Source organism: Corvus hawaiiensis, chromosome 3, assembly GCF_020740725.1.
Source record: "Corvus hawaiiensis isolate bCorHaw1 chromosome 3, bCorHaw1.pri.cur, whole genome shotgun sequence".
Taxonomy (NCBI): domain Eukaryota; kingdom Metazoa; phylum Chordata; class Aves; order Passeriformes; family Corvidae; genus Corvus; species Corvus hawaiiensis.
Window position 1 is genome coordinate 81,954,433 of NC_063215.1, and position 26,352 is coordinate 81,980,784.

The 26,352-nt window shown below is 41.6% G+C and overlaps 1 protein-coding gene and 1 long non-coding RNA gene across 12 annotated transcripts in view; one reads left to right on the plus strand and one right to left on the minus strand.

Annotated features, from left to right (window-relative positions):
- The window catches only part of VIT (vitrin), a 54,610-nt gene extending 33,151 nt beyond the window's left edge, over window positions 1-21,459 (minus strand). For all 10 annotated transcript variants that reach the window (XM_048298762.1, XM_048298768.1, XM_048298767.1 and 7 more), the window contains exons 1-5: window positions 21,247-21,459; window positions 7,305-7,374; window positions 5,505-5,570; window positions 4,376-4,532; window positions 2,356-2,489 (exon numbers count right to left, since the gene is read on the minus strand). In XM_048298762.1, coding sequence (XP_048154719.1) covers window positions 2,356-2,489; window positions 4,376-4,532; window positions 5,505-5,570; window positions 7,305-7,335 — 388 coding nt within the window. In that variant the 5' untranslated portion in view covers window positions 7,336-7,374; window positions 21,247-21,459. The remainder of the gene's footprint in view (window positions 1-2,355; window positions 2,490-4,375; window positions 4,533-5,504; window positions 5,571-7,304; window positions 7,375-21,246) is intronic.
- The window catches only part of LOC125323622, a 57,273-nt gene that overhangs the window by 21,796 nt on the left and 9,125 nt on the right, over window positions 1-26,352 (plus strand). For both annotated transcript variants that reach the window (XR_007202582.1, XR_007202583.1), the window contains exons 3-5: window positions 7,611-7,765; window positions 11,533-15,884; window positions 17,162-17,265. This is a non-coding gene — a long non-coding RNA (uncharacterized LOC125323622). The remainder of the gene's footprint in view (window positions 1-7,610; window positions 7,766-11,532; window positions 15,885-17,161; window positions 17,266-26,352) is intronic.

Consider the following 26,352-nt stretch of genomic DNA (forward strand, 5'->3'; position numbering starts at 1 on the left):
CCTGCTCTCTGGGGCAATGGTAATATGTCTTTTTCACTACTGGAAAAAAACTACATCAAGGTTGGAGTTTGCTTAACATACTTGAAAGTGTGTTTTCATGTGGGCTGAAAACACCAGCTTTGGCCATTGAAATACAACGTGGTGGCTGCTGTAGTGCAGTGGTTGCTCACCCACTCAGTTATCTGTGACTAGAAAACCCAGAAGTTCAGGACTATTTTCTTAACCCACTAGCTGCAAAACTCCCACTAAACTGAATGGAGTCATTCAACTGAGTGCGGAGGCATCTCAGTGCTTGAAAGTGAACACCAAGGTATTTGCATACCTCCTGGTGTGCTGGCTGCTTTAATCCCAGAGGACAGACCTCCTTCTCCACTGCCCCTAAATCATGCCACTTTATTTCCTGGGTCCCCCAAGGATTCCTCTTCTGTGCTCTTTTGTATGCATGTTCATTCACAATTTAAACATCGGTGACAATATCCTAACTAGGAATAAACTGTTGGCACATTCCCAGGGTGCCGTGTTGCATACAGGTCTGGTCTGCTGAAAGAGAATTCAGCTGGAGAATAGGGAACTCAGTTCTAAAGCTCTAAAGCTGTCCTGAAATTAATGCCTTAGGTGATTTTATATTTTTATTGGGGAATGTTTTATGCAACTCTGGCTTTTTATGACTCATAATCACAAAAAATCCATCCCCAGCTCTTCTCTTTCTGAGAAGAAGATCTGTATGCATTCAGCCTCAGGCTGCTAAGTAGCACAACCTTCCTGGGTTTTAGTCTTCTAAATTTCTCTAAAATTCTAAATTTCTCACATTTTCAGTAGGCATAGTGAAAGTTTTCTTCCTATTCACATATAAAATATGATATATATGTTATATGATATACTAAATATACATTTGAGCGAGTTTATAAACTAAGAGTTCTGCTGTCATCAATGAGAGCACTCAGTGTGCATAGAATTAAGTGCATGGGGGACAAATTTCATCACGCCTGCACATACCCAGGTTTCTCATCATCTCCTTTTATATACTCCTTCAACTGTCTCTTGTACCTTCTTTCCTAGTGTCTCATTATTTAAGAATAAAGATTTATTATCATAAATCAAAAAACCCTACCGTTTCATGGAAGAATTTCTACAGTTTTATGGGATAACAACTGAGCAGCTGTTGAGGTTAAAAAAAAAAAAAAATCCTATTTCCCATTTATGTACCAGAATTACAATGTGCTTTTTGTTGGAGAAAAAACTGCAACAAGTACAAGTAGAAATTCAGCTACTTGAGGAAGTTCCCACTCATCCAAAGTAAATCCTTCTCATAATATGGTGTACCCATGGCAGACTACTTTTAAAAAGTGCATCCAAATACATAAGTGCAAAATCAAGATGAAAGTTTGTTTTGGTCAGTTTCTGAGACCTCCTTTGCTGTCCACAAATGAAAAGCACATTATTTTTAGTAGATATTCAGTTGCTTGAGCTGTTGATTTTTCCAGGAATGATATAGTTAACTAACACCAATTGGTTGTACCTATCTTAAACCTCCAAAAGTGCAGACCAGCAAGAACTGGTCCAATGTTAGATTTAGAATTTTAATGTAAAGCAAGGTCAAGCAAACCCTCTTTCACACAGAATGAGTGCAAGTGGATTTAAGATAATCTGAAGCTGGGGTAAAGGGGATCTAATCTGCAAAAAAAATTTTTTTAAATCTCTGCATTTTGTTGGTAAATGGAAGTGGGTTACCATATATACTATGGGGAGGAAAAAGGAATGCATTAAATTAAGATGGATTTACCTGCACTGATTAGATATCAAAACTGTTTGGCTAACAGAGAGTTCCTGACGTACTTGGGATGCATCAATCAAATTGCTTAATACAGGGTTAGCATACATACAGTAGGGCTATATGGGGTTTGACAAGTCTGAAGCCACTTCAGGAGATGCAAACTCAGATGCAGGCTGAGGATGCTTCAAATGGCCAAAAGGCCTTTCAGGTCCCTCAGCAACACTGCTTACCAGGGTGGAGAGTAACAAAATTTATACATCAATAGCTGGAGTTAAGGTGCCTTCCAAGACTCATTCCAGAACAGCCTTTGCTCCTGCAGTGGGCTCAGACCTGCACTGGGCTGAGCTGAGCCCACTGCTGGCAGGATGCATGTCTCTTTGCAGGTTATATGGAAAGCTCAGAACAAGAAGTGTCTCAAATGCACTATTCCTGCCAAAGCTAGGCGGGGTGGGCCTGTGGTGACTAACAAGGTCTGTAAAATGAGAGGCTGCTTCCACCTCTGCCCATTGCTGCCCAGCAATCAGTGGTTGGGAGCAGGTGGGGAGGGCAGGTGGCTCCAGTGCCCCATCCCAGAATGGTACCTGACACGAGGAAGGACTCCCTCCAGCGTGGCAGTGACAGGGACCGGACACCATTGGAGAAGCTCCCGCGGTAACCAGAGTGCCCGGCGACTTTCTGGACAAGGATCTTCCCACCTGTGTTGTCAATGATACCACTGCAAGGAGGAAATACAGTGTCTCAAGGCAGAAATTCCGCAAAAAACTTCAAAACTTTTCTACAATGCAAGAGGTATGAAGTGTTTCCTTTTACCTTTAAACCAGGTGTAGTGGTGGGGCTGTGATGCTACTACTAAGTCTGCTGCTAGGAAATATTTGTGCTCTTCCCACACAGAGAAGAGCAGTTTGTTGCTAAGAGCTGTCAGGATCTCTTTGCTCTTCCCAGTGATCTACTGGTCTGCTGTTTAAGCTTGACCTAGTTGCACACAAGAAAAAGCCACTGCCTTCGTTAAAATTCCTGCAAGCTTGATTGAATGACTGAAGATACAGGCAGAGGTACTCAGAGGAGGTTTCAGGCCAGCCATGTGACAGAATGTGTTTTCTTTGAGTTTCAGTATGTGTCTTCTGCAAAAATCCAAGGCTGTTCCTGACCTCAGCCTGGAGTAAACTGGACACAATATTGCTGGAAGCTGTAGAAGACCTGGCAGACTCCAGGTGTGGTGCACGTCAAGTGGTGCTTACCACGTGCTGTAACATGTACCTCAAGACAAATGGAAAATCTTCAGTGTATGCAACCTGCTCTGGCGTCATTAGAATAGCAGGTCAACCTGGAAGCAACCATGACTGTAGGGGAGTTGTAGGGCTGGCAGTAATGACCAGGCAGGAAAATAAGTACTGGGCAACAAACAGGGTTGAAGAGCATGTTAGTGGTGTAGTTTTCTCTGATAATTGCGAGAAGCTGCTGTTAAAATAAATGTCTGGAGAAGAAATTCCCTGTCTGTGGAACTGCAACACTTAAGTTAACAAGGCCAAAACCAGCTGGCAAATGAGAAAAACTGAAACCCTCACTGTAACAATACAGCCAGCCAGGCTACAGGGAGATTGCAGTTGCTACCAGTATTTTTTAACATCCCTTTGGGACTAATTCTGAATGCCAAGACAATTTCCAGTGTGCGCTAGTATCTGACGGAGGAGTTTGCCGTCGGAAAGCCGGTCACCTGGCAGTCATCTCCCCAGCGAGGGCTGAGCGGGCACAGCTGCCAGGAGGTGGCAGCCCTGTGCACACACAGGCACCTCAACCTAAGTGCTGAGCAGTGCAGAGGCAAGGGGTGAAGTCCCAAAGCCTTAACTATCCACCCCACTTTACCCGAGATGCCAGGTATTTCACAGAACTGGAAGCACAGCAGTAGCTCCAATAACTCCGAACTAAGTCAAGCTGTCAATCAGGCTTTATAACTTCTTGCTGCATTTTCAGCTGAACACATCCTGCCTCTGCATCCCGCCTCCGAGTGCGGTGTGTTTTGATAGTGCAGTTATCCTCCATTAGAATTTTATGCACATATTTGCATGGCTAATAAAACTCTGAAAAACTTGTGCTACAAAATTTATGTTACTCACTTCCTCCTGCAGTGTCCTTTTATGTGGCAGGAGAGCACATTACTCAGTCTTTGATGTCAAGGACAGTTAAATTCAAACCCAGAGAAACAAACCAATCCCAGAAGTATGAGAGTTATATGTATTCATCACTGGTGATATACCTATTTTTTCTGAAGATTTATTAGTAGTAGCAGCTCCATCTCTTCTTCCACTTGAATAATAATAGTACAATAGTAATTTGTTATGCATGAATGAGAGATCTGGAAATCTCAAGCCATTTCTCCAAAGGTGAGACACTTCTTCAAACACAACTAATTTCTATAGGAATACAGGATTGACAGCACTTTTTAAGAATAGATCCATTCCATCACACATGGTCTTTCTCTCAGGTTTTCTACAGCAGCCTGCAATCAAACCTACAAGGAAGTAAAGAATTTGAAAAGTCGAAAGCACCCTACACCGAGATGACAGTTTTGTCTGAGTGCCTCGCTCATTTCAACTCACTCACCTGTGAATTGCAGCATTACAGACACTGGAAAAAGAAGCATAAATGTCTGTGCCATAAACACGGTATTTTACATCTTGACATCCAGGAGGGCATTTTGCAATGAATTCTGGATTGATTATCTTCCCCGCCTTGACATCACAATCAATCTGGGGTACATCTGTGAATGCAAAATCTTGATAAAGTCAGATTGAATGTTTTCATAGCTGAGTGATCTTGCCATGAAACAGTGAGTAACTGAGTGACAGGGATGCCCTCCTCTTAAGCCTTCATTTCAATAGTTTTGGGATACAAGACATCTGTGTCTTCTGCATCTGCAACATAACACATAATAACTGCTGTACCAAGGGATGTGGCAGTAACTAAGGATGGAATAAGGAAGCCTGTGGATATTTCTGACCTTCAGAATTGTTTGCTTCTCTGAAGGAAATATCTGTTATGACACTTTGCTGGAGAGAGAAAGAAGTGTAGTCACCCAGCCTGTGGTTAACACGTGGGAAGGAGGGGGTAGGGATGCTTCCCAAGCCTCCCGCTGTGCTCATGTAGCTCTGTGCCATCTATAATGTCAGGCTGCAGTCACAGCCCATTATCTTGCCCTTAATTTTTAAAACTTTTTGCTGGGTACAATTTACTTTGAACAAGGGGTTTAAGTGTGCATTTACAACCTCGCAGCAGGCTTGTTTGTCAGCTACATGAGCAAAATAATCTGCAGACAGAATGGTCCTGCAGTAGTATAGCTGAAATTTAAACATCCTAGTGCACAGACATGCACCACTTGTCTCACACTAATCAGCTACATATGCTTCGTGTTAAAGCTGGTTCATTTAATGTATTTCTCTCTCTCTCTCTCTCTGTGAAAACATTAGTGCTAGCTTTGATTCTTGTGTGGTACCTAATGACCTATGAAGATACATTTTAGTAGTGAATTACAAAATTTTCCTTTTATATATGTTAAGTGATGCACACTTTACTTAGTGATTTGTTTTCAATAAAAGAATCTTTTAGCTAAAATATGCCATTCACTCCAGACAACTGTGAAGAGTTACCAGAATATAATCTCACTTTGCACCTTTCTTATGCATTATTACATGTCTGCTGTAAAACAGACAAAAATTCTACTGAGACCACTTACATAGCTTAGCCTTTTTTGTCTTCTTTGTGGCTTCCTTGGCTGTGTATGTACATGTAAGAAACACACCTAGAAAAAACAAAGATAGTATCAGGAAAAAGGAGGACTATCAACATCAGCTGCCACAACCTCCTGTGCATGAGATTTCTCAAATTTGAATCAACAGGTTGAAAACCTGAAATAGGAGTTTTTTCAGCCACATCTAGTTTTCTACTTGGTGGTTAACTTTGCAGTCATGATGGCATCTACTGTGGGGAAGTTCTTTGAAGGGGATTAAAGATCAGTTCAGTTCACATATTCATCTGTGGAACTCACTGTCTAAAGATGCCATGGAGTCCATGTGGTCCAGAAAACCACAAAAGTATTTCCACAAGCAGTGGGAACTCTTTGTAATTGGTGTGATAGGAATGTTAATGAAACAATGTGCTCTGTGCATAAAGCAGCCGGGAAGCTCGGGAGTGAAAGGTTCTTCATAACAGCCCTTTGGGAAAGTTACCCTGTAATTTTGTGTTGCAATGTTTCACTCGCTGGTGGCAGCAGGTGTGGGATACTGGGCAGCATTACAGACTGTATGAGCTTCTAGGGTGGCATGTCCCAGTATCCTGTCACAGCAAGGGCACTCATTTTCTTCAGTAAGCAGGATAATGATTTGAAAAGTGTAGTAGTAAAAGAGACATATGCTGTTACATTAAAAGATACATCCCTATAAATGCATGTAGCTTACTTGTTATGTTCGCTTGCTAAGTGATGACATACAGAACCTCCTTATCCTCTGGGCTTATTTTATAAGCACTGTATTATGGATAATTGATAACTTCATTACAAATATATTGACTTTCCTATTCACCTTTCCCTTCTCTGAGCTTTCAAAGTGAATTGAAACTCTCTATGATGTGATCTAAGATGATCCTTTTGTCATTTCTTAAGCTAATCTTAATAGAATATGCAACAGAATTAATTTCTTTCTTTTATGCTCTTCTCCCCCTAGACTGATTGCAGAGTTTATAGAGTTTATCACACCTAGAACTTGCTCAAAAGCAAAAGCAGTCTCACACTGTCTGAAGTGACAGTGCGTAGATGCAGTATTGGGGCCTTTTGTCAGTGGTGCAGTTGTGTAACCAGGGCAAAATTGTAGTTAAAAAAAAAAGAATGCATGAGTGGAAAATAAAATGCAATATCTCAACTACTTGGAATGTTATACCATAATATAATGTGGAGAAATTAATCTGGTAATTTATGTAGAAAAACTACATAGATTGCTATGAATTTGAACTAAGAACAACTGTCCTGACAGACTTGAGGATAACAGCTAGAGGGAATATTGTCTGGGAATGTCACAACCAGAGTGTTCATGTAAGATGAAATGCAAGTTCTGGAGTTTCTACATGCTCCCAAAAAGTGAGACCCCGACTGCCAGGGGAAAGAAAATAAGACACATTTATAACCTTTTGGTACCATCTTGTTCATGGAAAGAGCAAGAACAGGGAGAATTTAAACACTTGATTTTTCTTTAGAGGGAATCTTCACATTACAGACACTTTTCAGGCCCACCTGATATGGACTGCATGCAACTGGTCATGTACTTAGAGATCTCTGCAAGTAATTAATACTTTTTCTATGCCAAAGTCAGGAAGTTTGTGTAGCCCATTTCTGAAAATCTGTGCCAAGGCTTACACGTGCCACTGAGAGTTTCATCAGCTGTGGAGTCCAAAGGGAAGAGAATAAGTCAGCAGCCACTGGGCATCCCGGACAGGAGAGTACAAACTCATAAACTACTGATTGCAGCACATCAACTATACTTACCAAAGAAGGTTGCAATGACTGTGGCCTTCATGGTGAGTAAAGCAAAATCTGGAAGCGTTGCTAGGGAGCACTGAAAAGGAAAAGAAGAGTACATCAGGCTGCATTTGGAGGTATTGCAGATGAGACAGGAACAGTGGGGAAAGAGGGACTGTGCGCTCTTCTTCAACCTTTCACAGTCCTCACATGCTGCATCCTCTTATCACCCTTTGTAGAAGAGCTGATATCCCCAGAGGAGATGGTGTTTGGGCTGTCACACTCCCATGGACTAATTTTTCACCTGTCTCCAAAATTTGTCTTTTGCTCCAGGAAACCAAGAATTCATTCACATACTTACTTCAGAAGCCAGCATCAGGAGAGGGCATGATGGGCACGGACATGCTCTGACATCTATTCAAATCTGTTCACTGCTCTTCTAAGAAATAATCACCTAATTGTATTTTCTGCACATCAAACCACACCAGGTAATCTCATATCATATGGGGAACATAAATAAATCCTTTTACTCCTGACAGATGTTGCATACAGTATTTTGCAATTATTCCATCTTTTGTGAGCCAAATTACTGGTTTCTTTCCTTTTCTGAGGATGTGGATGTGTATGTGTATGTACATATGTGAGAACCTGAGATTAAGAGGATTCTGTCAGAACATCTGGAAAACATTTTTTTCTGGGTCTGCATCCATGACCCCTGCCATCCCTGAAGCTCTTGGCCAGGCTACAAGAATTTAAACTTTGTGGAGATAACCCCTCTCAGCTCCTCTTTGGCATCACCTGCTGCTTTTGTTGTTATTTCATGATGGTTGAAGGAATCCTGTGTTGGGAACTCATAATTAATCAGTCAGTCACCCCAGAAAGTTAGACTAAGAAGGCAGATACAGGAGAGAAAGAAAATCTGCATTCTGTCTTCCTATAAAATGTTTCCATATTTTTACTTTAATTGCTCTTCTTTTTCAAGCAAGCCACATGCTATGAGGATGACTAAAATAGTAGGCTAACCTAAACTGTGTTTAGCCAGTAATATGTCTATATAATTTATAACTCTTTTCACATAGAGCAGATGCACCTCTGATTTTTGTTTCTGTGCCACAGTTGGAGAATTTCAAATACCAGGACATACTAACAGCGTCACTTCCTAATAGCACAATGTCTTTCCTTGGTGATCTCCCTGAAAAAGTTTTCCTGCTAGGCTGCTAAAGCTGAAAGCAGCAGAGGTTTCTCAGAAGCCATTGAACTGAATCCAGGGGCTATGGAAAGTGGCTCAGCATGGTGACTGTGTCTTTCTGAAAAATGATGGGCAGTGCAGTGGGGGTGACCCCAGGCTGTACAAGCCATAGCAGCAAGAGCAGTTATGTGGTGATATTCTGCTGTCATGGATAGGTTCTATTAAAAAGCGTTGCCCATCTTTTGGAACAAAAATCCATTTTAACCATTTACTGCAGTGTATTTCCACTGTGAAGCTGTTAAAAGAAGTAGCAACAAGATGTAGAAGAGTGCTCAGCGAAACTTAGATGCTTTTCTCCTCTCTTTTATGTTTCAACCCATTAACACAACAGAGGTATCAAACAATTGCTCTCCTTCAAAGAATTTTCACTTTAGGTCAATCGCTGAAAAAGAAGAGGCAGAATAAGAGTTGCAATTCATTTGCAGAACTACCATGCACCATTAAAGATTATACTGACACTGGCTTAGACTTTGCAAAAGGCATCTTAATATGAGCATTCCCAAAATTTGCAGTGAATAAATTCAGCTATGGCATCTTTATTTAAAGTCAAAGAGATTTGTGTGAATTTGTCCCGACAGTATTTGACTTGGTGCTGAGATATTTTCTTCACCAGTTTAATTAGAGTAGAAGAGGTCTGAGATGGTAAAGCATTCGTGTAAAATCTGGCTTCATGGGTGGGCTGCTGTGTGTTCTGCGGAGAGAGTCCAATATTGCCTAACTTTTCCTGTCTTACAAAATGTGTAACCACCTGTATCACCAGTGCTGCACAAGACTTCCCACTGCCTTCTGAAGGCCGTGCTGCCCCCCAGCCCTGCTGTCCCCAGGGCATGGCCAGCCACTCCTGGAGCCATCCAGGTCTTCTCGGGTGGCAGTACCCTAGGCTTGCCTGCAATTGCATTGCACCAGCATCTCTACCTAGTCTGCTGGTGGGCACTGCTGTTCATGGCAACAGAAAGTGGGCTTTTGTTCCTAAATTATTATTAATTTACTGCAGAAAGAAGCCAATAAATCTAAAAGGATTTAATATGTAAAGCCTGTCAGGGGTTCAGCAGAGTTCAGCAGAACCCTCAGCCTGCAATAAGAGATCTTTATCAATAAGGAAGACACCGGAAGGATTTAGACAAGGCTGTTAGATTTACTTAACAGTTTAGCTAAACAGAAAAGCACTTACTGTGGACTCAGTACCTTTTCTGGTGCAGTTTATACTAGTATCTTCATGGAAATAAGTTATAATAGTAAAGAAACTTATTTTTGCCACTATATTAATTTCTACATTTGGCAGTGGCACATCAGGAGAAATGCACAGACATCCTGTGACACAGCTCTGGTGACAGTACTCCAAGGGGTGGTCCTGGCCTTTAGACCTTGGTCTGTCACATGGGGAAATGCACAGGAGGATTTACACTGCTGACTATTAAGCATCAGGCATAGAAGCTCCAGGCTTTCTGTTGTGGGAAGTCTGTGTGCATTCATTGTATTTGGGGCCTAGGGTGTCACCTGATTTAAGCTATGTGAGATCTCCTATAGTGTGCACTAGCATGGCATCTGCTTCTTCAGGCTGGTAAAGGGATCAACAGCTTGCAATAAAGCAGTGTTGTTTTTTTTTTTTCTCTGGGAAGGAACGGGAAAGCAGGGCTCCAACCCATAATTACAACAGACTTTTTAGTCTGTGTAGGTCCACTGAAAGGTTTGGGGATGTTTTATCTGTAGATCAAGAATGATACTTTGCTATTGAATACAAACCTGTACTTCCTTTGTTCCTTTACAAAATGAATAGATCCCATTAAAACAAACGGAAAAGTTTCTACTTTGGATTAGTCTGGAGTGTGAGTTTTGCTGAGATTTCTCCTAATCAGATTTCTATTAAGGCAGTATTTACAGTCCCAATCAGAACTGGGAAGTAGTGACTATTCACTGTTAAATCTCCTAAACTGTGTGCTGGATCTCTGTTTATCAGAGCATATTTTCCCATCTGAATCCTTCAGACTGTCATTACAGAAGTGACTCTTATGCCTAGGAAAGCTATTAAGTATATGCATTACATTAACATGTGCTTCAATCCCAGCTAAGTACAAATGTAGTAAGAAGCATCTCCTTCAGAGTTTCCTAATGCTGCTGATATTTTACCTTTTAAAATCAAAGGTCTATTTGAAAGACTATTATGTTGATTACTTTTTCCTGAGCACAAACACTTGAAAAAGCTTGAATGTTAGTGGAGAAACAGAGTTAGCAAACCATTCTTTCTGTGTATAAAGTAAGATTTTTATACTGACCTTTTATTAGCAACTTGACTTTTATAAAGATCTCAGAGAGTTGCTACATACTACAAACAAACAGATGGTTTAAATGCACATAAACTGTCACAGTATGGCAAACTGTAACATTTTCTGGAGGAAGTGTAGATTTTTAAGTCCTTGGTTTTTGGTGTCAGGCACTGCTGTCCGTTCCACGTGCAAGCTGAAATTCTTTGCTAGGGCCATGTGCTTTGCCTCTGCAGGAGTAAGCAGTTTATCTCCTGTAATCTCCTGTGCCACAGAAATTAATTTGTATACTCTCTTTGTACCATAGTAGTGTGTGTTATTGTTCTCCTTTTCAAGGGGTTCTAATATCTCAGCAACACTGGCAACATAAAGAAAAACAGAAATGGACTTTGTTTGAAAGCTATTTGAGCAAGTGGCATGGAGTTAACAGCATGATCTCTAAGAACTGTGGGTTGAGTTAAATATGTGCCCTTCATGGGAAAATCAAGTGGGCTGGGTGTAAGTGTGAATAAACCGATTTGGATAAACAAGAACTGATCGTCATCTTCTAGAGGAAAGCATTTTATATTTTGTTGTTTGGTTTTCTTTTTAAATTGTTTAGCCCTTTCCTTGTTTCATGCTCATACTCTGTACCCATAGTGTTGTACCTTGCTTGGCAGTACAAGAACTGTTCATTTTGGTGCACGCTAGGTAATATGACTGGCACTTGTCACATGTGGTTTAGTTTCACCCCCTTTCTTTTCAGAGGGAAGAAGTTATGTACCCTCGGTGCACTGAGTTGCTCTGGAAGTCTGTACATAAAAAGAATATCTAAGGGCTGCCTTCTGAAAAACTGGAGGTACTGAGTTTTGCTGAGAAAGTTTGAATTGATAGCTATAGTTCATTTTGGAGGCTTAGATTAGCCTGTAGGTATTCCAGGCCAGGTCACAAAATGTAAGATCCAAGGTGCTGTTTTGTGAGGTGAGCTTGTCTGCATGGGAGGATAGACTTAACTCTTTGTGTGGTCTGAAATAGAATATATGCATCCAGGAATTTAAAAATATCATAGACTTCATCACCTGCTGCTATAAAAAAAGGTGAGTGAACGGTCACCTGTTTTCTTTCATATATGAAAGAATGCAAAAGTGCTTCCTGGAAGCACTGCTGAGCTTCAGAGCACAGTAGTAACGCTCAATTACCCAGTGTCTCAGAAAGCCAACAAGGCTTCAATGGCTGCAGGTCTTTCCCTTGTGGTAGAGGGGTTGTAAGAAGTATCATATGTCACACCTTCAGCAGTTGTGTGTTTAGTAAAATGAATAACGAAACCACTGTTAAAGGAGTGTCTGGGCCTGGGGACAGCTTGTGCTCTTCCACTTAAAGATTCTTTGCATTAACATACTCCTTACCTCCTAAGACAGTGTAGCCACAGCCTGTTTGCCAGATGCTTTCCGTGGCCATGTGAATCCCACATCCGGGCAGTGGTGGTCCCCCACCTTCAGGGCAGCCACTTCTTGCTGCAGGCCCGTGATTTGCACATTCAGATGAGGAAGAGGAAGCAGGGAGACTCTGGCTCTCCTCCGCTCCCATGCAAGTGGCAAGTCAGTCCCCTCCTCACTTGCTTTCTTTCTGACCCCATGTTTGGCATTTCTGGTTGCAAATGAGTCCTTCTTTGTCACAGAAAATTGGGGTCTCTCAACCTTTTGTGCCCTGGAGTCTGATGATGGGGGACTTCTTTAGTAATGAAGAAAACTTGGGTTCAAACTCTCTGAGGCCATGGACAGCCCTGATACAGCTACCCCTGATTAAAGTTTCTCACCACTTGCTTTTTATTACAAGACTTTGATTGTTGTGGCTGCCACATAATGTTTAAAATGGTGCCTGCTCTGCTCCATGAGGTTCCTGGCTCACAGGAGGGCTGTGGGGACTGCTGGTAGCCAGTACCTCTTGTGGGGTACCTGTCAAGTCACTCTCAAGTCATTGAAGTGAGGTATGGGTGGATTCAGAGGTCTAAATTCTACCTAAGTTGCACTTTGGGCACAGGAGTAATTTTTTGCTGAGCTGATTGAACAAATGTTTATATGCAGGTTGGCAAGAAGAATTTAGTCTAAAATAGCTCTCATTCAGGTAAGTATAATGAAGAGATGCTATATCCAGCAATTTAGAGACAAAAAAATGCAAGCAGCTCTGCACTACTCATTTTGTGTTCATGCAATGCCCTGAAATTAAAACATAAGGTTGAAGTAACAGTGACGATGATTTCTCTACTTACCACAGAGCTCTTTCAGAAGAAAGTAATTTATTTAAGACTACAGTGTGATTTAACTTGCCAGACCTTTCTCAGAGCTTAAATAAAACTGCAATGATTATACACGTTCATCTGTCTCAGCAAGAAAGCCATCAATTATGTTGGTCTGACCTGCCCCTTCCAGCAAAGGAAGGATACATTTAGAATATGTCACCCACCCACAGAGAAAATATAATTTGGACTATCTGGATGATGACTTCTTTGGGGACCATTACAGTGTGCTTTCCTGGTTTCTGCTAATATATTATGCATTAATTTTTCATTTTGATGCACAGCTTTCGTACCTCATTGGGAATTGCTGTTAGCTTAAACCTGTGAATCCCTATCCAGAAAAATTCCTCCCTCTGTTCTCCTCCCCACCATGGCTTTTGTCTGCTCACGTATCTGCCCCCCTCACTCTCAGAAAAACTTCTTCCCCTTTTCTAATTTGACTACTTCTGCTTAACATCATTCAGACCCCAGCCAGGTGCCATCAATCTCTGGCACTGCCATTTTCCCAAGAAGTAGAGGGCAGAGGTAAGTACTTGCAATTCAGCAGTGCCGCGGAGGGTTGTGCTAGCTTTGTAGCATGAGATTTGTGGCCACATTTCTTTCTTTCTTTTTTTTTTTTTAGAAAATGTGCCATTTTCTATTTCCAACAAATAGTTCAAACAGGTCAAAGTGACTTTTTAAAGTGCAATACATGGTTTCTCAGATTGGACAATAAAGAGCGCGGAGTAACCATGCTATTGTGCTGCCTGCAAACTAAGAATTGGTGTCGTGTGTCAGAATTGCCCTAAAGGTACATATTTAGTCTGAAAGCAAAGAATTTCTGTTAAAGGCACTGAAAAAACTGCACATAACCCTGGGGATGGTTTTGGAATTTCTGTAGCATGTTCAAACAAAACAACATTTTTTTTAGGTAGAAACTTAGAAGCAGAAATTTAGAGAAACCTTAGGATGTTTACTCTCTGCTTATTAAAGCTACACATAACCCTTTACTACAAAAGTGAATTATATGTCTAGATCAAAAGCCAAACTCATCGTTAAGCATGCTAGTAAATTTATACAATAGCTCACGGAAAACTTTTATCAATTCAGTAACTCCTACAGTTTGTATGACTAGTGATGTCCCATGCCAAAGCCAGGGACTGGTTGGATAAGGAGTCAGAAAATATTTGTTATTAAAAAAAAAACAAACCAAAACTGGAACTACCCTGGCATGTGGCACTGGTTTGAAGTAAGGCAGTAAGTGGTGAAATTAATTTATGTCTAGTAATGACAACTTGATCAAGGAACCACCTTTCACAAAAGGTCTTCAGCAAATCAGGAAACACAGGAATGCTGTAGAAACCATTTTGAAAGCCTAAGCTGAAATCCACTTCTGTGGTGGAAACCAGAAAATTGAAGTTAAGAAATTAGTTTCAATTTTGCATTACAGATCTCTTAAAAATGATAGTCTCATGCTCCTTGCACTGCATAACATTTTTCCTTATATGTTTTGTACTTTTCAAAAAATGTTATTTCTTCTTAACTGCATTATTTCTAATTGGAAATGTTTCCTTCAAGCCTTCTCAGATAAATATCTTTCGGATACCTTTAGTTTAGAAAAAACTAACCTGTACTACAATGACGTCACTACAAAAGCCAAAACCACCTTATGCCCCTCTGTCATCTTCTAGTGCTGCTTTGTTAGGACCTCCAAATCACTTGCCTCCTTGAAGGGTCAGCTGCTGAGGGTCAGGATGCCCGACCCCACACCCCAGGACGTTCTGCATGGCCACCCTCCTCCATACCCTGCCCATGACCCTCCCCAGCCCGTGGTCATTGCTGCTTTGCCTTTGCTACAGACTGTTCCAGTTGTATCCCTCCCACCTGATGCTGGTCTGCAGCCCACCTGCAACCCAGCAGGCACAGTCAGGCTGAGGTCTCTCACCTGACGAGGGCTCTTCTGGGGAACACTTTGAAAACCATGGACCTGTGAGTAGTGTTTCCATTTTTTAATGACTGAAGAAGACATCTCGGGGCTCCAGGCTTCTTTTGGGAGGAAAGTGAGCTATGGATTTGAATGAGTGCCAGCACTATAAATGAGGCTATTATGGGTAGTGCTGGTTTTCTGAAGACATGCTGTTGGTGGAGGTGCTGGTGAGAGACATGACACAGTGAGGGCCAAGCTGTGCAGCCTTATGGCATGTGTGTTGGCAGCCCTTGGCAATTGGCAGGAGTGGTCTCTCTAACATATGGGTCATGCAGACAACATGAGGAATAGCTAAGCTTCCAAAACTACATTCCTTGGTATCTGAGTGCCCTGGAGGGGAAATGAAGAGCTAGAAAACATGATGGCAGAGAAAGTGGCCTCCAGAGCCCAGTCCTGGGTACTGTGACAGTGTAGGTGCAGCCAGAAATTGCTGAGAAACACTCTTTTACTAATTTTGTATATTAGAATATTTTAAAACCTTCTGGTTTTGCATAGAAATGAATCACAGGGTTCTGTTTCTGAGAGACCAAGATCAAAAAAGGAAACCACATGGACTGGGAGCAGGAACTCTTAATTTGTGGTCTTTTGTTTTTAAAACAAACCAAGCCTGCAGACCTCAGTATTGCATAATCCCATGCTCAGGAATTTTGTTCTGAACTTTGGCTTTAGGAGATTACCATATGAGCTTCTACTTCAAATCTAATTATTCCCTAATCTATGTATTTCTTTCTACACACAGATCTCACCAATGAGAATAGAAGATGTAGACCACGGAAGACTGAGGCTTTATGTCTCAAATGACCACATATTTTGAGATGCAGTTTGGTGGAAAATCTGTCTCCAAAACAGGGTAAAAGTAGGTTTTTCTGACTTATGTGATGCCAGTAATAATTGCCCTTGTAATACTTGTACCAAATTGTTCCATTGGAACTACTCTAACCTCTCACTTCCCTCATCTGGACACTCCCCTACCCATGTAGTCTCATTTCCAAACAGCCTCTTTCTTCCTATGCTTCATGTCCTAAAACTTCTTCAGCCAAGCCCAGGAGAACAAAATTCTGAAGTGTTGAAGATGCAGTGCAAGAGAGGTGAGAAGGATGGGCTCCCACCAAGGCGAGCAGGACGGACTCCCATCATCCTCAGCTGGCTGGCAGCTGTGAAAATAGCCCTGTAGTCCGGGAGCCCTCACCCTTTTGTAGCTCTGACTCACTGAAGTTGTCCACAGCCAGAATACACAGCACTGCTGCCAGCTTTCCTCTATGTCTCACCCCTGTTCTATGGGCTGAAGGGTGAACGATGTATTTGGGGGAAACAAAAAAGAATGAAGCCTTCTGAGTCCCTAAAGGAACCTGGCAGGGAGATTGAGAGGCACAGACATGGCTGTGTCCAAACTTCCTTGTAAATGAGTGATTTTTGAGAGGTAAAAATTTCCAGAGTTTTGTGTACAAGACTGAAGGTGTTGGAAATCCCCAGATCATCCTGGTGGGGACATTAAAGGACTGCACGAAGCTACACGAGAACATTCAGAATTTTCCCTGAAATTTTGGCGCATGTGTAACTGTCACTTGGCAATTATGCACGTCTTTCATATGAAACAAGCTGCCAGCTGAAGGACTGTTGGCTGCTGTGTTACATGTGTTACATTTACAAAGATATTTTATAAGGTGATAGGCTGAGTAACAGTTTGCAAATGCAAGTTGAATGTATTTTTTATATCTGTGTCTATGGGATGTTCTGTAGAATGAGTCACATTAAGGGTAACTGACTGTGTTCTTTATGTGCCACTGACCTCTTAATGCACTCTGAAGTTCTGGAGATAAAGCAAAGATGGGATGGACTTTAGAAGTGCTGGAAAGTCAGTTCAGCCACTACAGCAAGACTGGTGTTAAGAGCTGCATAAACCTAGATAATTTGAATGAACCAGAGATGCTTATACTCTTCTGAATGCGAACGTGTTTCCAGTTCAGGATATGAGCTATAGATTTGGGCGTTCTGCTTAAAAAGAGAAGGACAACGCTGCAGATGGTGTTATTTATTTTTTGAAATTAAAATGCATTTTCATGAGAAATATTGATGCTTCCAAGCCGTTGGGAAATTTTCTTTCTGTTCAACACTTTCTGGGTTTTTTTCCAGGCCCCGGTCACTGAAAAATGAGCCCAAAGAGGAAAGACAGCCCAAGGCAACCCAGCCACGTCCTGCTGCAGAGGAGAACAGAAAAGATGGCAAGCGAGATGAGGGTGAGTTGGCTGCAGAAATAGGGAATGGGCTCTGTTCTCTGCTGGCAGGGCACCTGCAGAGGATGTGGTAGCAGCCCTCAGACACCACCAAATGTAGAGCTGCCCCAGCACAGAGTTAGGCGCAGAATGTTTGCTGAGCCCAGAGCAAATACTTGGGCAGCTCGCCCATGAGTGCCATGCTGTCAGGACTGCCCAAACCTGGCACCTCACGGTCTTTGCAAGGGGCAGCTATACCCACACAAGCTGCAGTCGCTGCTGCTCAGTACAGCTACCCCACAGATGCCTTTGGAGCCTACAGAATTTCAGTAGACCCTGACTTGTCTATGGGCCGCAGTGCTGGAAGAAAAGTTTGTCAGTAATACATGCTCCCATTTTATCTACAAGTCCCTTCACATCCCTCTTTTTTGCATCAGCTTGCTTTCCTCTGGGCATCGTCAGGAGTCGGTACAAGGCAGTTTTACTGCTGCCCTGCATCGTGCTTGCAGCGGTGCCTGCAGCCCCTTTGGGCTGGGGGCTTCGAGAGTTCACAAGGGCGATGCAGGCTCTGACAAGACACACCGTCAGGGTTTTATTTACTAACAGAGATACAATCTCAACAGCTACAGATTTTTTGGGCATTTCTGTGCCTTTCTGAGCTTCTTGTGTGGCAGCAGAAAGCTGTGCTGCCTGCGCAGCATTTACTCAGGTTTTCCAAAAGGGAAATGTGCAGCAAATAAAGGAACTGGGATGCAAAAGAATGGCAGCTGCTTTAGGACTGTTAGAGAGACTCTTTTGCAGACGAATGAACCGTCAATTTGTAGTAAGACATTGTTTTCTAAACATAGCATGAAAACTGTTATCTTGCCTGGCTGGTCATTAGAAGAGAGATAATTATAGTCTCTGTGCGACAGCCGGGCCCAGAACAGGGGCTGCATTGTCCCAGGGCCCAGCTGAGCTCTAGCGCAGGCTCCCCCAGGCGGCGCTGGGACAAGGGGGCTCCTTGTGCCCCGGCAAGTTCAAAAGAGGAATTGAAATGCTCTAAGTAGGTGTTAAGCACCTATTTCTCCCTCCGACTCTGAACTTAAAAATCTACTCCACAGGAGGAAGGTGCAGAGGGCAGACCCGTGACTACTGTAGCTGCAGCCTCCCTGGCTTTTTGTACCTTACATGCTGATGATTATTATGATTATTATTTTTCTTTTATTTTTAAAAAATCAAACACCAGTTTTGCACTTCTGTGTTTCTGTTTCTCAACACAACCGGTATGATGGACAGGTTTTTAGAAGGAAGGACATATTGTATGTTCAGTGTCCACTTCCTGAGCCCTGAATGAGAAATCTAAACTTCAGCTGATGGTGCAGCAGGCTGGAGGAGTCCTGGTGTGTACCCAGAGCTTCAGGGGGCCAGAACATCCCCCCAGGACTTCCAGGAAATTCCAGACTTTTGTTTTTCATTACCCATCCAGAAAAGACACTGCCATCCCAGCCAATTGCAATGGACCAACACAGATTTTGTTGCTCTGGCACCTGCCCATGCCAGTCCCACTATACAGGCTGTTCATGTCTACAAGTGCCACAGAACTTTTTCTCACGAATACAGGCATACTTGCAGGTACTAAACCGAGCTATCACTTTTTCTTGCTCATTTCATCCAGGTGCCTTAAATGACTTACCTATCAACACTTAAACTGAAAGAGAGTAGGTTTAGATTAGATACTAGGAAGAAATTCTTCACTGTGAGGGCGGTGAGGCACTGCCACAGATTGCCCAGAGAAGTTGGGGATGTCACATGAAATGTTCAAGGCCAGACTGGATATGGCTCTGAGCAACCTGGTCTGGTGAAAGTTATCCCTGCTCATGGCAGCGGGGTTGGAATGGTTAGGTGGTCTTTAAGGTTCCTTCCAACCCAAACCAATCTATGGTTCTGTGATTTAGGAGATTTTTGTAAAGTGGGGGACTTGTACATGCATGATCTGAGCCTTAGGTTTGCAGTATTTTCTGACTAGAGCTTTATTTGGGGTTCAGAGGTGAAAAGGAAAAAGTTCAAAATTCCCCAGACAGACCAGATATGGTCAAGTTTTTGATGCCATTGTTACATAAACTTCAGGTTTATTTTTAGCAATGTTTTCTAAGAAACAATGGCTAGAAATAATAAGTAATTCTGATGTTTAACATGAAGTAATTAGTCTGTTTTCCCAGCTTCTGTGTTCACAATGTGGCTCAGGCAGTCCCCTTTTAGAAATACTCCAATTAATTTTGACAAAAAGGAGAGTAAAAATTCATTTCCTGCTACTTCTGTGGAAGTCAGTAACTGGGTGAAAAGGGAACACCTTGTTAATGCCCCCTCTAAAGGAAAGGCTTTTGTAGGATCTCATCCTTATTAGACAAAAGAGAATCGACGTCGAGTATCTCTCTTGCATTCCAAGTGTGAGGAAAGCTCGTGTAGCTAGTAAAACTGCTTGGTTCAGCCAGTCAGCGGTAAGTGCTGTAATTATACCACTAGGGGAAAAGTGACTTACATAAAATAAAGGTAGGAACAAGTTAAAGGCAAGTTAAGAACATAACATTACTACTACAGGTGGAAACACAGTATTAGCAATACATTCAAAGTTTCTTCTTAAATAAATGCTTTTTATGTCCTGAATAGCTAAAAGACAGGAAGTCATCCTGGGGAGAACAACCCCAGCAACTCAAAGGATTAGATAAAAAATGCAAGCAAAATAAGTCTGTTTAATATAAGATACTAACTTAATACTTGAAAATTAATGTGTTTGTCATGCAGTTATTTTTGCTTGAGTTCTCTGTGCATCTCTGAAAGAGATCAGTCTTACATCCATGACTGTCATTCAAGTGATGAACTGAGTAAAGTCTGAATATGATAATACAGATACAGAAAAACATAGATTTTCTTTGAGTGTAGACAAATGCAAAGTGTTTTTAATTTCAGGATGCATATAGGAAAACAAAAGCTATAAACACATACAACCCCATGGCTCTTCTCAGTAAAATGTATTTTAACAGCCATCTAAACACATTTTTCCCTGTGTATGTTTTCTTTTGTTTTGGTGTTTTGTTTACATTTTGGAGAGGTAAGAGAAAAAGCAGTGTGCTCTAAGGAGGACTTGCCTCTGTAATCTGTAATTTTGCTTTTTGCTCTGAATGTGGTGTAGTTGCCATAAACTCTAGGAACAAAATATTAACTAGAGTTGATATTTAGCTTGGGGCATTTGGTTCATGTTTGTACTAGCGGAGAGAAATCACATTTTGAAGAGACTTATCCAGACTCTAATCTCTCCACAGAGAGCTGAGCGGCTGTGGCAGGCTTGACAATGCTATTCATTTTTGGAGCCTCACCACCAAAACAAGCACTCATCACAAAAGGCTGTATAGAGTCTAGGCTACTGTACTGTTCATACATCTCTATCCATTAGCGAGGGAGTTCACGCCACAGAAACACACATCACTGGAATAATACCATTTTCCATTCTGTGCCTTGGAGATTAGTGTTCCCCAGTGCCAGGTAGTGTTAATTAATGATACAGGACACACCTTCTTATTGATCAAAAAGACTTCGTGAAAAAGTCTTGAAAGCAAAACAGTTTTAAACTTAGGAACAAGTTGCACTGTCTATCATACACTATTTGAACAGGAGGCTTGAATTAATATCTATTGGTGTGTGGCTTATACACACCATTCTTTATCATATAGCTAAGCTCTTGCTGTTCAGGGAATGAGTATATGTGTCCACTTTAACAGCAGGGGCTTAATGCTTTCATAAATACTTCATGAAGTATATATGAGTAAAGTACAATTTCATTCTACTTTTATGTCTTCAACTTCTTAGGTCTTTGATCCTAAGCGCACAGCTGGAATGCTAAATAAAACATCATGTCCCTACAGTTTCTCAGCAGTGAAAATATTTAACTATTATCAACAGGCAAAAAACACAACTTCCCCCGCTCCCCCCTAAATAAATATAGCAGAGAAACAACATCAGAATTACCTTGCTTGAGGTGTGCGCAACTTTTTATTCCTTTTCTCCACACAGTATGAGAGTGGATTTTTTTCCAAGCTTTTCTGTACCCCGAACTCCAGCCAACATTATTTTACAGAAAAAGAGGCAGGCAGCAGAGGGAGGCCTGGACACCTTTTTTCTTTCAGAGAGGAGCTAATCAAACATTCCCATCAAGCTCCCAGCTCTGTGAAAGGCACATTGGTCTCTTTCTCCCCCCCCTCCCTCCCTCTGCTCCTCTCTCCCTCTCTGTCTTTCCCTCTCCCTCCCTCACACACAGACGTACAGAGCTCCTTACACTGACTTAGCAGCTGAATTAGGCGGTCCTATTTTAAATATACGTTCCCTCCCACATATTTTTGGTAGGGATTTCTATGCTCCTTTTGCACTAGCCTGTCAGATTTGTCAAGTTTTTCTCTTTTGTGAAGTGAAGGTTTACTCAACTGATGTTTTGGCTCATTTTTTTTCAGTCTCCCTGTGCAGATCAGCAGTGTAGTGGAACGACTAGAACAAGTAGATGAGAGTAAACCACACAGCTCTAAAAATTATTGCTGCCAGGTTAGTTAGGTGCAGGTTGGGTTTAAAGAGAAAAAATATCTTTTGAAGAGACAGACTGTGATGCCTTTAGTTATGTGAATAGCATCATATTCCCCCAGCAGTTTCCCTGAAGTCAGAGGATTAGTGACAGAATAAGCCTGTGAGTCTGGGCACAGAGAAGTAGAAGTATGGCATGAGGGTTCTTTCTGATGAAGTTGGATGTGAGAATTTAATAAAATGCTCCCAAAGGCTACTAAACTGGTACTCATTGTGATCTGGCCAAATGAGATATATAAAATGACTAATTTCTTTAAGTATCTGTATGAAGATCTCCTAAAATTCCTGGGTAACTTCAAGAAGAAAAATTTACTGAGATAATAAAGATCATAGCATTTACGAGATTATCACAGGAAGTGCTGGTATAATATTCCAGTATACTAGAATGTAAACTATAATTTGCAATTCCATCAAGGTATTCGGAAGTGCATAGACAATATCCATGGGTGAATATACACTGTTTTATCTAAGATCATTATTGATGAAAAAAAAATCTAGTATAAATACAGGAGATTAACTTCAAAAGACACAGTAGAAAGACATACAGTTCCTGATTCAGAAATCCCCTAAATGAGTTTAGTTTAAAGGGAAAGTGGTTACCTGGTACTTGTAAATATCTACTCCAGTACCTGCAGAAACTGTGTAACAGCTCCACATATTAATAAACAGTACAATATCAGAAGTTTATCAAAAAGTTCCATCTGTGTTTCTAAGATATAATGATCCATAATTCATTTGATTCTCTTAGTAGAGGAGCTCTGGCTTGCCATGGTGAGTCCATGCAAGGCAGGATGCTGTGGACTGGCAGAAAGCCTCTTCAGACAGCAAGTCTGTTAGTAGTTCTACCTAGAAGATCTACCGAAAAAACCCTGAAACACTCTCCCCCCTCAAGTCTTATTAATTCAAGTTAACAATTTCAGAATATCATCACCGTTTTCATAAGGCTTTGTGAGGTCTAATTATCTAAATAATGAGGACAAAAGGACCGAGACTTTAGGACTACAAGTTTAGAATTATATAAGTACTAGGAGACAAATATCTAAATACTGGGGTTTTGTAGCTAAGTGGCTATGTGTCATTTTCCAGTGCTGATGAAAGGCTGAAGTCCCCATGACAACTCCTTACCTGCAGATGCTGATAGATAGACTCAAAAATCTTTGGGCACAAACCTTCACCGGTCTTTAGCCACTTCCTTTCCATTCAAGCAGCTTATTTGCAGAAATCCATGGGAATCTATGTAGATGCTGAGTTGCCTGTATTGCTTTAAAGTCTCAGGTCAGTGGATTACCAAAGAGTCTTGATCTCAAACCAGTGCAAGTGAGAGTACTGAAGACTGAGCTTCTGGCAAACCAAACCATGGTTGGGTGACAAAGGCTCAGGCTGCACCCGCAGAGCACACAGCAGCACTGCATCAAACTGGCTGGAATGGTGTTGAGTGATGGAACTGAGAAGCCAGACACAGCAGATGACTGGGATAGCTGGTACAGGCAAAAAGTCCTTCTGAGGTTCAGCTTCTGGTACCCCCGTCAGCTCACTGAGGGTTGTAGCTGTTGGCATGTGGAACGTTGTCGACAAGGTGTCAAAGCAAGAGCAACAGTGCCTACACCAAGGTCATGCTTCATTGGTGTTGCTGCAGGGTGGCAGTTTTACAAAAGAAACAGCTGATAGATCCACTGTTCATTTTCCATGGATGAATTACCTTATTTGTGGGTAAATTGTACCACGGGCAAAGAGCCAGCGTGGACCTGGCAGGACTTTGCTCAAAGGCAGTGGTGTGAGAATAGAGCTTTGTTGCTTCCAGAAACACAGCAGTGGTGCAGCCCTGTCCACTCTGCACCCACCTTTTTCTCCCAGCCTTGCTGGGTCCACTCCTGGCTCAGGGTCAAGAATGCTGCCATTTGGGTGGCACATTTCTGTATTGCTGTCTGAGAGCTAACCTGGCATCCTGGCAATGAGCATCCCGGGAACTGTGTAGCAGAAACACTGAGTGGGCAGAAAAAGAAAATTATCTGGTTTGTTATTATTCAGGGTATTCAGCCTCTCATTATTGTTTGTAATGGAGAACTGAAGAGTATCAAAACAAAACACTGAGAAGGGCACTGACTGTCTCTTTTTATCACAACATTTCTGAGTGCCGTTCCCTGTGCTCTTTCCTGACAGAGGCAATTTCCAGCCACCCAAGAGCTGGCAACACAAAGAGCAGGAACAAGAGGTAGACCACATTGAATGGCTCTGCTTTGGTGCTGGAATTTGCCACAGGGAAAGATTTGTTTGCAAAGGAGATGGCTGTGCAGTCAGGAAGCCACTAATTTGAAGACAATAAGTATTGAACACGATTGTCTAGGGGAAGACAAGTGCTCTGTATCCGTATGTGTTCATGTCTCCCACCATTGTTCTATCTAAGGCCTCCACCTGAGTTTTCTGCTAACTCTTGGTAGTGTTTGTGGTAGTATTTTTTAAGTTTTACTATACTGTATTTTCATCTGCATGTTAGTTGAAGCAGGATTTAACATGATCCATTGAGACAAATCCTGAAAGCAAAATAACGCAGACCTCTAATCTGTCCCCTGAAGCAGGCAGTGAATAGGACCAGAGAGTCAAAGAGAGCTGAGAAGGTTCTTAACATTCTGAATAAAATTTAATGACCTACTCAGATATTGCCTTCACTCTGGAAGATAAAACAGCAGAAAGAGAGATATGATGTATGTAAGCAGTGTTAGCATGGACAGAGGAGATAATCTGGCCAGCACTCACTTTGGTGTTTTCAAACAGAGGTAGCAGCAACCTGGAAGACTAGACACTTGCTGATGGACCTTAGTCACAGACCCTTAAATAAATCTTCATTTTGAGATCATCTGTCATACAGAATTTTCAAGGCACACAGTGTTTGTTTAAAAAACATTGCTTTGGGTAACAGCTGGGTAAAGGCCATGGTGGGTAGCAGCTGAAAATCTGACTTCACTGAAGGGAAGATCACTGCACTTAATTTAATTGTCATTAAAATCTGACTTCAACAATTTTTAACAAAGCATTTTTTAATAATATAATTAGTGGACTTATATATTTCAGCCAATACAAAAATGTAAGATCCCTTGTGCTTCCCTCTCTCTTCATGCAGTCATTCACAGGTAAATGATACAGGGGAAACCTCCCCTATTTTGAAATGCAAATAAATTCACATGTTTGATGCTCACCAGCTGGTATGGCCCCTGATCTGAGAAGAGTCTACTGTGAGGGAACCATCAGGGAAACCTGTAGTTTTGCACTTTTTGCACTTACATGTCCAAATTCCATCCAAGTTCATTACTGACTTGGTCCATAATATTTTGATCATGTCTGGCCTTTCTGTAGTGAGTTACATGAACAGGTCAAACTTTTTTTGAAACAGGAAGAGAGAAAAGTTTTACCGTGTAGTAGGTTCACAGAGTAGGTCAACGTCTAAGTGAGAGCAGAGGATGGTGATTTCAAAGACATAAACTGCTTCCAAGAGGTCTGTGCAAAGGGTTGACAGGCATACAGATCCTTTGGACCAGGTGTGTACTGCAGCCCAAGCCATTCTGTTCATCTCCCCAACACTCAGGAGGAATTTCTGGCCCCACTGCTGTAGGTATAGGCAAAGAAAATACTCTTCAGGTATGTTATAAAACAAGATATGCCTGCACAATTTTTAGAGAAATCTAAACTTTGTCTGGGAAATTTTTCCCACTTGAAAGTAGAGAGTATCTCACATACCAGATCTCTGTCCCACTTGTGGGACCCAAGGTGCACACTGCTCTTCTGGCACGAGGCTGTGGCTACTCTTCTAAAACCATGAAATCATTTGCTCTCCAGATTATGAGTAGGAAATATATAAGACCCAAGACTGAACTAACTGGCTTGTGACCATTACACAGAAACTGGTGAATGTATCTCCTCAGCTGATCACTGTGGGCTTAGTAAGGCAGTCCTGACTCCTCATACAAGGACAGAAAACAGAAAAATTAAACGATTTCTGCAAGACAACATGTAGCTATGTCACATCTAATCCTATCCAGGTGCTTAAACAAAAAGGAACAAGTTTTCTGCTCTCAAGCAATTACTCTCAAGCCTTTTCAACCAAATATTACCACAGGAATCAGAGACCAGAATCTTAAAACACCTCAAGATGTCACACACAGCCTGGCAGTGCTGTCTCTGTTCAAAGCCAGCATGGTTGCATAAGTTAGAGTTAACTCCTAGCAAGTGGCAGTGGAGTTCAAATTCTGCAGTTTTTCCACATTTCTCAAACTCTGTGAAGTAAAATCTTAACTAATGCATTATTACGCTTAAGGCAAATTGTTCTTGAAAACCATTTATACCTGAAAAAAACAAGTCATAGAGAGAACAGAGTGGGAACTTAAAAGTATAATTGGGATGTCAAGGCAATTAGGGGGTTAACATTATTTGGCTTTAGCTTCTTAAAGCACTTATATTGAAATTGGCCTCAGGTAAATAAAATAACCAATGTCCTGTAAGGCTTGTATA